Source organism: Crotalus tigris, unplaced genomic scaffold, assembly GCF_016545835.1.
Source record: "Crotalus tigris isolate CLP2741 ecotype Arizona unplaced genomic scaffold, ASM1654583v1 scf7180000017729.2337069, whole genome shotgun sequence".
Classification (NCBI taxonomy): Eukaryota; Metazoa; Chordata; class Lepidosauria; order Squamata; family Viperidae; genus Crotalus; species Crotalus tigris.
In genome coordinates this window covers 401,534-415,084 of record NW_024096596.1, presented here as the reverse complement: position 1 = coordinate 415,084, position 13,551 = coordinate 401,534, and the positions used below count along the sequence as shown (strand labels likewise).

The 13,551-nt window shown below is 34.3% G+C and overlaps 1 protein-coding gene across 7 annotated transcripts in view; it reads right to left on the bottom strand.

Annotated features, from left to right (window-relative positions):
- Window positions 1-13,551, bottom strand: part of NFIA (nuclear factor I A) — a 292,392-nt gene that overhangs the window by 32,264 nt on the left and 246,577 nt on the right. For 5 of the 7 annotated variants that reach the window (XM_039339047.1, XM_039339043.1, XM_039339042.1 and 2 more), the window contains 2 exons: window positions 7,606-7,784; window positions 2,801-2,966 (listed from right to left, as the gene is read on the bottom strand). In XM_039339047.1, coding sequence (XP_039194981.1) covers window positions 2,801-2,966; window positions 7,606-7,784 — 345 coding nt within the window. The remainder of the gene's footprint in view (window positions 1-2,800; window positions 2,967-7,605; window positions 7,785-13,551) is intronic. The other 2 variants (XM_039339045.1, XM_039339041.1) reach the window with 1 other exon arrangement.

Sequence of the window (13,551 nt, the reverse complement as noted above, 5' to 3'; positions counted from 1 at the left end):
TTAGTTCTAGGTTGCTTGTCTCCTTGATTAATTTCCATCCGTTGCTTCTTGTCCTGTCTTCAGGCACTTTGGAGAATAGCTTGATTCCCTCTTCTTTGTGGCAACCCCTGAGATATTGGAACACTGCTATCATGTCCCCCCTCGTCCTTCTCTTCATTAAACTAAACATACCCAATTCCAGCAACTGTTCTTTATGTTTTAGCTTCCAGTCCCCCAATCATTTTTGTTGCTCTTCTCTGTACTCTTTTACTCTGTACTTTTTTCTCTGTACTCTTATTTATCTATTATGTTTCTGATTCTATTTAGAGAGCAAAACCACAGATTCTGCATGCATGAGGTCACGACGCAGAAGAGTACAGGGTTTATAATGAATGAACGACAGAAATATAGACAGACAACAAAAAATAAATTAAGACACTTCACACTCTCTTAACATCCTCTGAATGCCACAATCATTGCCATTAGGAAATATTTCAATCGTCAATAATCTGTTTTAGAGAAGCCCTTAAGAAATGAAAAATGCTGATCTGAAATAATAGTTGTTCTGGTTGCTATTATTCTTACATATTTACCCTTCCAAATATCTGAAATGTAACAGACATTATCTCCAGTTGCTTGGTCCCAGATAATGTATCTGGGAAGGATTAATGTTTTAGAGATGTTACACATTAGAGCTGACAGCACCGAACCAGAAGTTCTAATTCAATGTACCAAAACATGGAACTTGTGATTTGCTTTTCATTTCCTGTGGCACAAAGGGTAGTCTTAAAATTCCTTTTTTTCTGAAATAATTATTACTTTCAAAGAAATATAGTCAACAAAGCAAAATCCCAGGCAGCTTTAATCTAATACAGCATGCATTTTCATCTTTCCAAAGGGGATGGCATGCACGATACAAGCAGGTCTGCTATTGTTGTATGATTGGTGATAATATTTGATCTTCTACAGATGCTGTACTACAGATGCAGACAAGAACCCGACAGAAGAAATATGAAAAATAATCCTCCAAAGCCAGCCAGTTCAACTACTCACCTTGTTTTAATGTAAGATTCATCTACTATGGCATATCATTCATTTTTTTTCCAAATAATAATTTATCACCTATTTGTGATTGTGGGAAGTTCCCATCTGAGCTTTCAGGAGGCTAACTGTGAAACTGCCTTCAGTCATGTTTCAGATTCCATAGCTATACAAGTTATAAATCCCTGGGAGGATTAACAAATCCAGCAATCAGGAAATTTCAGTTTTATTTAATCTAGTTTAAATCAAAGCTTCAGGCACACAGCAGCTGTGACCCATCATTTGAAATGCATTTGATGAAAAAAAAAATCAAAGAAGAAACAATTAGGAATGCAATTTATTGTGTTTCAACAACTCTTTGTCTTACAGGCCAGAAACAGAAATAAAAGGTGTGAAAAATCAGGCTATAAAAATATATGTTTTCTTCATGCAATGTACTTTTACACTGTACATTGTATAGTACATTATACTGCAATCATTACTTTTACTTTACTTTCACTTGTCAGAGTGAACAGCAACATTCTTTTTTAATACAGCATTTGGAACTTACAAAGCATTTTATATCATTTTCTTATTTCAGTCAAATAGTCTGTCATGAGTGAGTAAGACAAAGTGGATGTGCTGAATCTACGAACTATCAACATTAGTGGTAGTGATAGTAAAGGCTAAAAGGCCTTTAAATTTAGTTATCATTTTATTAATAGCCTTGAATAAAGTGACTGTTACCTTCTTAATTATCAAGATGGGTACTTAACTTAATTCAATCAGTGCTCTTTAAAGTCTTCTTTTTATTAGCATGTTTTTACCTCTTTCAGAGAAGAAAAAGTGGTTGTCTAAATGTGAAATATTTTTATTCCTACATATGGATCTAAACAGATTAGAGCATCAGTGTGATATGGTGTGCCAAAGTCTTAAGCTTTCAAAGACAAGACTGCAGATTATGTCTTTGCTCATTCATTTATTCATTTATTGGCTTCACACTGCTAAAAATGGCTTCTTTGCAATGAACTAGAACAAAGAATATTACTGCAGACCCAAACAACAGCTAAATCACCATAGCAGCTTGACTGTAGAGTTGTCAGATTCTTTCTCTATAGTAAGGATGGCCCAAAAATGAGATTTTAAGACTTTTTGCTCAGAGATCTTTGCTTATGGGTGGTACTTTTAAAGATGCTTCAAAACTAGTTTTAAATTAATGACAATTTCTCTTGATATTTTTTCCTTCTTTTGGTAATACTATTGCAATAACTTATTACTAATTTCATTTTTTCTTAGTCTGATGACATGTATTGTTGCTCTCAGAGTTGAAGTAAAGACCACAAATCACCAAGAAATTTCCTCTCCCCTTTGGAAGCTGTAAAGCATTAGGCCAGCATGACCATTAGACCAGAGATGCATTCTGGCGATCAGTATAAAATATTAGAAAAATTGGGCATGAGATGTTTCTGCATTGTTGAAAATTGTAAAACAGTGACAAATTTTGACAAGGAAAAAAGCTTATGCACTTTTAATTGAAGGCATGTGATATTAATAAGAATCAGACATACTGCATATATCATATTGCTTGCAACTCTTCTCCCCTCAAAAAATATGCTATTTTGCCGAAAACTTCCATTGCTTATTTGCACGGTCATTTTTCCCCCTCATTAAATCATTAGTTGATGTACTTATTGAGAGGAAAGTTTTAATTCAATTTAGGTTTCATTTTACGGAACTATGAAAACATAAATCTCTTTCAAACCATGTCAGCTTCTTGTTTCCTCCTTCTGGCTCTACTTACTGGGTGATGTGGGAGAGGCGGCACCTCCTTCTGTTGATGTGGTTGGAGGCTTTGTGTCTGGCACTGGAAGAGGCACAGGCCTAGCCATTGGGGGAGGAGGCGGTGGTGGCAACATTGGTGTGGGAAGGAATGGATTGTGCACCTTGCCTTGGCTGCTACCATTGGGCTGTCAGATACAGAAGAAAAATGAACCATTAATTGCTTCTGGAATCGAATGACTGGGATAAATACACATGGCATAAACATAATATGGCTAAATATTTAAATGGACAAGAAAAACGCATGTCAATCAAAAAGAATGCATACATTCAGTTTATATAAAAGAATACCTGAGAGAACATCTTATGAATGAAGGCAAACATACATGGGATAATGATGTGGGATTGAATTTGGGTTGGTCACCAGGACCAGAGATTTACTTTTATTTATAAGAACATCTTACATTGTTTTTCATATAGTTTATACTGCAGGGACAATAGCCAGACCTCAAAGTAGCAATTGGTAAATGAATCTGTATAAAACAAACATAACACATGGTGATTCTCTGATGTAACTTCCATACCTTTAATACCTTCTTAAGAAATTATGCAATACAGCTGGTAGCTATTTTTCTTCTGCACTTTGTTGTTCTATGGATCCAACTCTAAGGTTTGGATCTAAAACACTAACATTTTTATTATATGTAGTGCTAAATTGCTAAAAGCAAGAAAAATTCTGCTATCAGAAATGTAATGAGTTAAAATAACTATGGCCATCATTATTTTTCACTTGTACTCTACTGTGAGACAACCAAATATTATTTTAGATAAGGCTATACACCAAGGTAGTAATTTGTCCATACAAATGGAATGTTATTCTAGTAACCTGAAGATAATTGTTAAATTTAACAACAACCTAAGATAATTCAACCAAAATTTTGGAACACTGTTTAATTTTTCAGTGATAAGGAAAGAAGATAATAGCTCCTAGATATAACAGACCATAAGAAACTGTACTTTTATCTTCCTAAGTTCAAGTGCTGGTCAAGTAAATCTAAAATGCTACAAGAAGCCATTAAAAAAAAAAGTAAATGTGGCTGATTTAAAACTGCTGTTTTTGATTCATTTTTCTACAGAAATAATTAATAAAAATTACTAGTGTTCTATATTTTGAGTTAACCTCGGAAATCCTGGAATCAGATCATAAGAAACTAAATAGTTCTCTTTTGGGATCATGTTAATTGACGCTTTTTCTGAACATGAATGTGAAGTTCAAATCATATATATTATTGGGCAATGATCAGATACTCTATAAGCAGAAAATTGCTGTGAATAAGCAATGATTGCAACATGGGGAATAATAATAATAATGCAAATACTAGCAATATAATAATGTTTGATGCGAATGAGAAGATGTTAGAATTAGAGAGAAAGAAAGTATACGCATATAGGACTGTCCATGGGGAGAACAAAAAGTCAAGATGACCATCACAATTATGTGAATGAAGCCCCACTTTTTGGTATTTATGATAATGTTGCATGAATGTACAAAGGTGGAGATCTTGACTACTTTAGCCCCCTATGGATGCCATTGTCTGCATATACATCAATCAGTGTTTCTCAACCTCAACAGCTTTAAGATACGTAAAGTTCAATTTATAGAAATTTTGGCTAGAGATTTCTGGGAATTGAAGTCCACATATCTTAAAGTTACTGAGACTGAGAAACACTGATATGCATGTATCACTCCCCACAAACATACTAATTTAGAAAGTGGTGCTTCAGCAGAGAAGGGAAAAACATCCTCATCTCTTCCGCTACCTTTGCTCAGCTGAGACATAAAAGTAGCTTCTTCTACTGGACATAGACTATAATAATTAGCATTTATGAATGAACTTGAGAAGGCAACATTCCTAACAGAACCAAAGAGCAGTACAAATGTATTCCTCAGAGTGTTAGGCTTTGTACATCTTGTGTTGTGAGCAAGAGAGGTCCGATTTAGATGTAAGTAAAATTAGAGTTCGGAAGTACATTAAAGAGCTTTTTCCTTGTGGAATGTCTAGTCTTTTAATGGAACCAACAATTACGGTGGAATGAATAGGTGGCAAGTACACCTGTTCATTGTAATTCCTCTCTGGACAAAGAGGGGACTTGAGATTGTCCATGAATGCTCTGGATAGTAGTCTCCGGTGGGTTTAGAACTCTGGGAAACAAAGAATAACTGTGTTGCTCAAACCATAATTGGTGCCTTTACAATAACACTGTATTTATATACCTCCTTTTCTTTTGGAAATGGCTTGTTTCTGCTATTAGAATCTTTGTAACAAAATGTTCTATAGCACCAGGTGAGTTTCCTTCAGCCCTTAGCAAAAAAAACTTTTAAATACAAGTTTAAGGACTTATTTTTTTCCTTTTGAAATAAATAGCAAAAGAGTGATTAAAATTGATTTGACTTAAATTTCATATAAAAGTTACAAACAGACTAAAGATCCAGATGGATTTGAAATATGATTTTAGAAATAATTATAAGAATTTTTCCTCTGTGGGAAAATGCTTTGGTTTGAATTTTCTTGGATGATACTTTGAAGGTTGGCCATTAGAGAAAACCAAAAGAAACTAAAGCAGAAAAGCTCTTACATTCAACTTAATAATATAAAAGGAAGCAAAATATATTAACATTGGATATATTGAAGGATATTTTTGAACAATGGACCCAGAAATTAATTTAAAAATGTCTGTTCTATAAGCTGTATTTAAAAGATACAGTTACTGTATGAAAGAGGAACAAGCTTTGTCTGACAAAATTGGGACTGATTCAAAGTTAGAGTTAAGAATGACAGGCAACAAGAATGATATGAAAAAATGCTATCTATACTTAGCATATAAAAGAAATCAGCTGATCTCTTAATAATTAAAAGGACTATACAAATAACATAGGATGATGCTCCTATGTTGGACATACAAAAGAGGCTTGTTAAAACTTTGAAGAATTTTGTGTGAAAGGAAAAGACAAGACAAGAAAAGACAAGAAATCAAATTCTGGGACATTATCTGAGAGGAGTAAAGATCAAGACTGTTGTAAAAAGGAAGATAAAACTTGATTTATTTAATCAAAGTTAAAATAGATATATTGCTATCTCTGGGAAGCCTTAATGGATTTACTTGACTAGGGCTAAATTATTAGGATTTAAGGATTTGTTTATAAATAAAAAATTGGATATGGGATAAAGAGATCATTTGTTGTATTTTAAGAGAAGGTGGTTAAGTTACTAAAATTGTTTACTTGTGAAGAAGGGGAAAGTCATTTTTGTATGTATTTTTCTTTTGTTATATTATTTTTCTTTCTTTTCTATTTTTTGTTTTTGTTTCTGCTCTTTTTATTTTTATTCTTTGATTTTTGTTAGTTTTTAATCGTTTAATTGTAATTTTAAATAAAATTAATATTAAAAAAAAGAAAAAAAGCTTTTCCTCATGTGCTTTTTCCTCCTTGACATGGTCACAAAATGAAGAACTGGCAGTTTTTGCTTCCATTCCACTGCAATTAAAAGTTTCACTGAACCTCTAAACTGGCTGTGGGCAGCCCAAATCCTCTGTGGCATATTGGTTCCTTGATTTCTCTGTGGCTGCAATTCAGGTTTTCAAACATTCTGGAACAGGATCATGCAGACTCTGTGATGCTAATCAGCAGCAGAGTAGTATGTCAGAAAAAGGCCAGAGCATCTCATAAATCTTTTGGTAGCTACTTTGAAATCTTCTACAGGTTATCAATAATTTTTGTAAGTAGTATAGTTTTGTCTGTTGTTAATCTGTTAATAAAAATGCTTTTTTGTGTATGTAAGAAGAATTTGATAATATGTGATCAATATTTGACAATTCAACTGTGTCCCACTTTCCAAATAAGTAGTAAACATACTCAGTAAGATATAATAGTAGTTTTGGGTTTTCAAGGCTTACATAGACCTGGGATGCTTTTATACTTCCCTGTTTGCCTCCTTCACAGTGTAATCCTAAGAGCTTATTCAGAGTAAGGTATCTGGGTCCTATTTGTGATAGTATTAAATACTTTTGTGGCACTGTCTAAGTGGTATTTAGGTCAATATGAACTGTTAATTTATTTATAATCTTTGATCCATTGTAAAATGTTAATATATATACAGGTAGTCTTCATCTTACAATAGTTTAGTGACCAAAATTACAACAGCATTGAAAAATGTGACTTATGACTGTTTTTCACAGTTATGACCTTTGCAACAATGCCATGATCATGTGATCAAAATTCAGATGCTTGGCAACTGGTTCATATTTATGACCATTGCTGTGTCCCATGGTCATATGATCACCTTTTGCAACCTTCTGAGAAGCAAAGTCAATGGGGAAGCCAGATTCGCCTAACAACTCGGTTACTAACTTATCAACTGCAGTGATCTTGTAACAACTGTGACAAGAAAGGTCGTAAAATGGAGCAAAACTCACTTAACAAATGTCTCACTTAACAACATAACTTTTGGGCTCAATTGTGGTCGTAAGTCGACAACTACCTGTAGTATGTTGCATTCATCACTTACATCAAACTTTAATAGATTTCATTACTGGCAAAAATTGATTAAATTCTAGCATGTAGAAGGTGTAAATTATGGGCACAAGGTAGCCAATTAACGACCACTTAAATTATATTAACTCCAATCATAACATGAATGAAACATATTTATTTTGGGATGGTTTAGGCCCCTTAAACACTCTGATTTTCTTATGTGTACAAATCTGTTCTTATCATTCCATGGTTATAGAAACAAAATTTCTGAAAAAAAGTAGAAACAGCTTCCTTACATTTAGGAACCCCACCTGTCCAGCCTGCTGACCAGCGTCCGGGCAGACAAGTTGGACAAACTCTTTCAGAGTCTCCTGAGGATGATAGCGAATTGCTGGGTGTGAGAAGTATGGCCCAGGCTGTTGAATAATGGGTGATGTTGGAAAATGAAGAGTCGATGGTGTTGCGTGTGGACTTGCTAGAAGAAAGAAAACAAAATACATTATAAAGAATAGATTTTTGGAATTTGATAAAAACAAATTATCTGATTTTGTGCTTTTTATGTTGCTTTCTTAGGAAATCTTAAAACAAATGTTCTGAAATGTATATGTCCTAAAGTACAGAGCTGATTTCTAGTAGTGATTTTCATAATACGTTGGGTCATACTAAATTCTACTTTACTTGAAGTATAAAGGCAGAGTGTAAATACAGCCAGATTTTAAAATGTCTCTTCTGCATTTTTTAGTGGTCATCATTTATAAAGGAATCAGCAGTCCTTGGTAAAAGTGACGACTATTCATTACCTTAAGAGCCTATCTAATGAATCCAGCAATAAAAAATGTATCTGGGAGATTACAGTTGATTTAATTGACATTCTGCATAATTCTGGTTTGCACACAGGGAGCAGTTTTACTTTGAGTTATAAATGGGCAGTAACATAACAGGGATGCTCTTGCAGCTTTATTTATTTCATTTTTTCAGTTCAGCTGCAGAATATTATTTTTATACAATTTGCGTTCTTGTATTCCCCCCCCCCAAAAAAGTTTGGATTTTAACTCTTATAAGTTAGAAATGAATAAACATGTTCCCAGGTAAGTTTTAGGAATACTGCTTCAAGGAGGGTAAAGTGCAGTCATTGAGAAATCGCAAAGCGATCGCAACACAAAAAGCAGTCCGTGAGTTGTTTTGAATTGGCCCAAGGCAAAAAAAACAGGCCAGCAAAGGTGGTTTGCTGTCAATTATAAATTTGGAAGGAAAACTTAAATGCTCTTGAAGTCCCAGCAGTGCCATTGAATGGCTTAATACTGGGCCATATGTAATAAGAAAGGTGTCCTCAGGGTCGAATCGGTCTCTCCATCTGAAGTACTTCAATTCTGAGGTGACCCATGCCTGGGAATAAATAGCAACTGGAAAATTAGATCCCTTCTGCAACCATCCCTGTACTATAAACCAGTTTCCTCACATCCCATCTGATCCCATCATGAGAGGACTGAAGGGTTAGAAAAGAAAACGAAAACTAAACAGAAATTTAGGGAATCTGGAGCTCAGCCAATCTAAGACAGTTGCTAGAAGGCAACTGCTCATTTCCAGGATTTAAACATTCGTTAGAAAGACAAGGATTGAACAAAAATAAACTCTATGGAAGATGCCAAAAGAACCTAAGATTCCATATATGCAACACACAATTAAAAAGAGATAACAAACAAAACCATAACACAATTTTAATTCTAGCCGAACAACTCAATTTTCAAACAAATTAGCTAAATCTTTATAAAAAAACAAAACAAAACAAAAAACTCCCCACCTACCAACCATCCTCTAAGTGTTAATAGCTGTTCTGTCCCTGACAAAACTACTTTTTCTTAGTATCAATAATGTTGAGGCTTTGAATATTTAAGAAATGTAATTTATTCAAAATGAAAATAATACCTTAATAAAGGTGACTGAATCCTACACAATAAATTCTCATTTGTTGCACTCTAAGATGAGGTCTTTGAATTTTGCTGATTTACTTCATTTTAGCATAGTGTATCATACAAGCCTATTACATTTATACAAAATAGCTCCTATGATTTATTTCAATTTATTTCCAAAATATACACTCAACCTCTCTCAGCCATCTTTATTAAACTTTTATGGCTATCTATGTCCATGCGCTGCACTTGTAAACCAGAAAGAACAATAAAAGTTATAAAAGTTATTGTGTATTCAAAGAAACGTATTGAATGAGGCTCAAAGTGTGCTGAATATTCAGGAGATACTAACATACAGACAACCTAGTGATGAGCAGCAAGGGTTGAATGAATCAATTTAGGAGATAAAAATACATTATTTGTCTTTCACTGATATTTATAAGAGAAGTTTAATGAAATTTCTATAAAGATAAATGGTTCAGTTATTCTGCCCAAGGTACTAGTTGTTTATAACTTCCTTCCTGAAATTTATTCACTGAAACCAACTCTGGCTCCACAATCATCAGAACTGGAGATCTCAATGTAATTCTCTTTTCCTTGTTTGTCCAGCAAATCTTCACATAGATAAAGGGCCCTGCTTTACTAGTCTCTCAGTCCATGCCATGATTTCCCCACTTCAGGCTGTGAGTCTTATAATGACTTCTGCAGCATGCTGAAGGCACATTGGAAAAGATACAGATGAAGCCAGGTCGATAACAAATCTCTTTTCAAACAATCATACCTTAGTGAAGAATGTTTAAGTGAAGCAGACACTTGCCGCCATAATTTGGTGGCAAATACTATTGCCCAATTTTAGTTACAATACAAGTGATCACCACAAGAGTTGCCGGAATATTATGGAGCCAGTGGGTAGCCTACTCCTGTTTTTTTTTATCTTTTTTACCAACTATCTGTCCACACGCTTCTTCCATCTCTTCAACTGCATTACTTATTTAAATTGTTAGGGAAAAAATCTATGAAGTCATTGTTAAGTCAGCCACATTGGCTTTCTAGAAACATAATTTCCTAGTCTGCAAAATTGTTTAATAATCTGAGGAAAATTGATGTATGCTGGAAAAAGATTTAGGGTTCAAAGGAAGTTTAAAACAACCTAAGATGTTCTCTGTAATGCTAGAACAGGAATAAGATAAGCTCTTGTTATTATGGTCAACCTAGTGCAGTTGATGGCTAAAATAAATCTACTCACCTCAAAGCCTAATGAGAAAAGATGTGGCACATGAATTCATCTACTTATAAAGAATACGAGTTTAAAGTAAGGTCTCTTTTGAGCTGAGCTTGGTTCCTGGTAAATCCATACGTATTTCATATAGTTATCCTGGCAATCTAAAGACTTCCTGGTGCCATTTTCCAGGATGATTTTCAGTTCCCCAGTCTAATCTACACTCTCTTGCTATTCCCAGGAGTGTTTCCATTCATGTCCTAATCAGGTGCCAGGCCTGGTTAGCTTCTAAACCTGGGCAAAATTAGGCAGGTGCTGCCACCTGTTGAGACCAGAATATTTTTTTAAACGAATCAAAACAATGTTCTATTGGCATTATTTTTTAAAGAACCAATTACAATTAAGAAAGCTGGTATTAAAAAGAACATTGAAATTAATTCCTTTTGATATTTCTTTCTCACTTTTTGAGATGCTTCAGACTACTCTGATCCAAAATGTCACTTCTACCATTATAACAGTGCAAGAGCCAATTCAAATTATGCAAGATATATCCCATTCTTTATTCTGCCAAAATACTTGTTTTCAGAAATGATTGTATTAGAGTATTAATTGGCTTAGCCACCATGCTGGCTGAAGTCAAATGCTTTTAAATCTAGCAACAGCTGTGTTGGGTAGGAACAAGAAGAGAGACTTTTAAATAAGAAATGCTGGCAAAAGGTCAAGTTTTTTGAAAGAAATTTGAACTATATATAATGCAATTGAAGAGGTAGGGAACAGAAGTCTGAATAAATAGCTTTCAAAATTTGGTGGCAATCCAGCACTATTAAAATCAATAGGAAATATGGCTTAACTTGAAACTATGGTCAACTAACAATAAAAATCTATGAACAAAAAATTGTAAAATCTGTTTAGTTCTTTAATCTTACTCAAATGGAACTATTTAAATAAAACATACACATCTATTTTAGCAATTCCAAAAAGCCAACCTTAGAATTTCCGTTCATTGAATGTAATTTCTCATATACTGAACTCAGAAGAGATAATGTAAATAAAAGATTTAGAATATATCTTATAGGAAGGCTGCTTTTCCTTCCTGTGTATGTTTTCATATACACGCGTGCACATACAAATCTGTCACATACAGACATTTAAGGGACGGGGAAAAGGAAATACTAGAATTGATTTCAGCTGAATATGATCCTAAGTTGACAAGCTGAGAAAACTAGACACTGCAGAAAATGTTTGTTTTGATTCTCTCTATTCTTGTTTTCCTTTGAGAAGCCTATAATGGTGGGAAAACTGTAAGGAAAGTGAAGAAGATGGCTAGCTGCAAAGTAGATGAAGTTGATTACACTGGCAATGAATGGAAGACCTGAAGAACTGGATTGGGAAGAGATCATACAGGATATAATTGAAGATGTCCAAATCCAGTCCACTTTAATTCTCTAATGCTTGAGATCTCAATGTGTAGTAGATCATTTAATCTTTCACTGTGCTGAGTTGTTCCATATTCATGTTTCTTACATTCCACATTTCCACTATAATTCTGTCTTTTTAGCTTGAAAGTTTCTTCTTCTGAAAAGTAACATCAGAAACAAGATATCCCAAAGGCCATCTAGCCACACCATAAACATATGCCCTGAAAGATCCTCACCTCCTCCTCAATAGCATGCTAACCACCATCCAATCTGAGGGGCTCATCATCCACACTATATTGCCAATCATTTTATATTTTCTATTCATGTAGTTTTCCATGAGAGTATGAAAGGATGCCTTTGTTGTTGTTACTAAAGTGATAATTTCTGTTTCCAGTATCTTCCTATGCCAGTTCTGCTCAATACAGGTGTCTGCCTACCTTAATGGGGTAGCTAGGAGGACTTTTGTGCCTTGGATGACTCTTTAAGGAATGTACACTCTTGGCATACAGTCATAATGTTCTTCACTCATCCTTTTCAAGAACAGTTCCATTGCAATGACTCAGCACAGCAGGACTTGTAGGATTATGAGTAGATTAATCTAATAATTAATTACACACACTTCCTGAAATTCAGGGTAAAACTGCTTTTGGGCAAATATGATGTCTGTATAAAAGGGGAAGCTGTGAACGAATGATGCAATAACTATACTGAATAAAAATGTTCAATATTGGAGTGGCTACCTGAGAGACTACCAGGGAATTAGCTATGAATTGAGTTACACGATAGAAGAAAGGAAGGATATAAATGGAAAAAAAGAAGCATGAATCAGGATTAAAGTGTTAAATTAGGAACATAGAGATTCAGGTTTAACTTCCTTGTTGGCCAGATAAACTTCCTGGATAATGTGAATCTAGTCACCACTACCCAAGCCTCCTTTACAGAATTGTTAAAGGGCTAAAATGATAAAGGAAAGAAATCAGACACTGATTATTATTACGCCAAAAATGTTCTAGCATTCTGGTGAAGTCAGTGGATAATTGAGCAAGACAACAAGCCATTTTTAGAACTGTTACAATAGATTAAATGATTTGACTTGTAAGTACACTTCTTTGCTTATAATGTTAGGCTTGGCATTCATAGTTTAAAAAGGAATTAGAGTTTTATTTTGACTTCTGAACCATGTTGTGTACATAATTTGATACAAAGTAAGGTTATTCCTATAATTGAATGCAGATGGTAACATCTGAAATACAAATAGAAATCCTGGCAGGGGGTGGGGTGGGGGTTGTAGGCAGTGATATAAATCTGCTTTGATACTAAAAATGGCATCTTAATGGAATTGATAAATCTGAATGATATATTGCTGTTATGTTATTAGAGGTCTAGTTCCCAATTCAAATATCAGTGTTTCTCTTCCTTCCCATTCTGGAGAGGGTAAGATGACACTACATAAATACTGTTAAAGCTATAGATGCATGGGACAGTAATTCACTTAATTTAATGTGATTTATGGGTCTGTCAATATGAGAAGTTGGAAATCCTGAACTCTGATGCTTAAACATGCGTTGTGTATTTAAACATTATGATGCATTTTGGTGGGGGTAGAGCTCTAAAGAGGATAGAGAAATTAGCATAAAAGGAAATTGAGTAAAAAGCACTAGAGTTTATTACCCTGTTTGATGTTGATGGGCATAT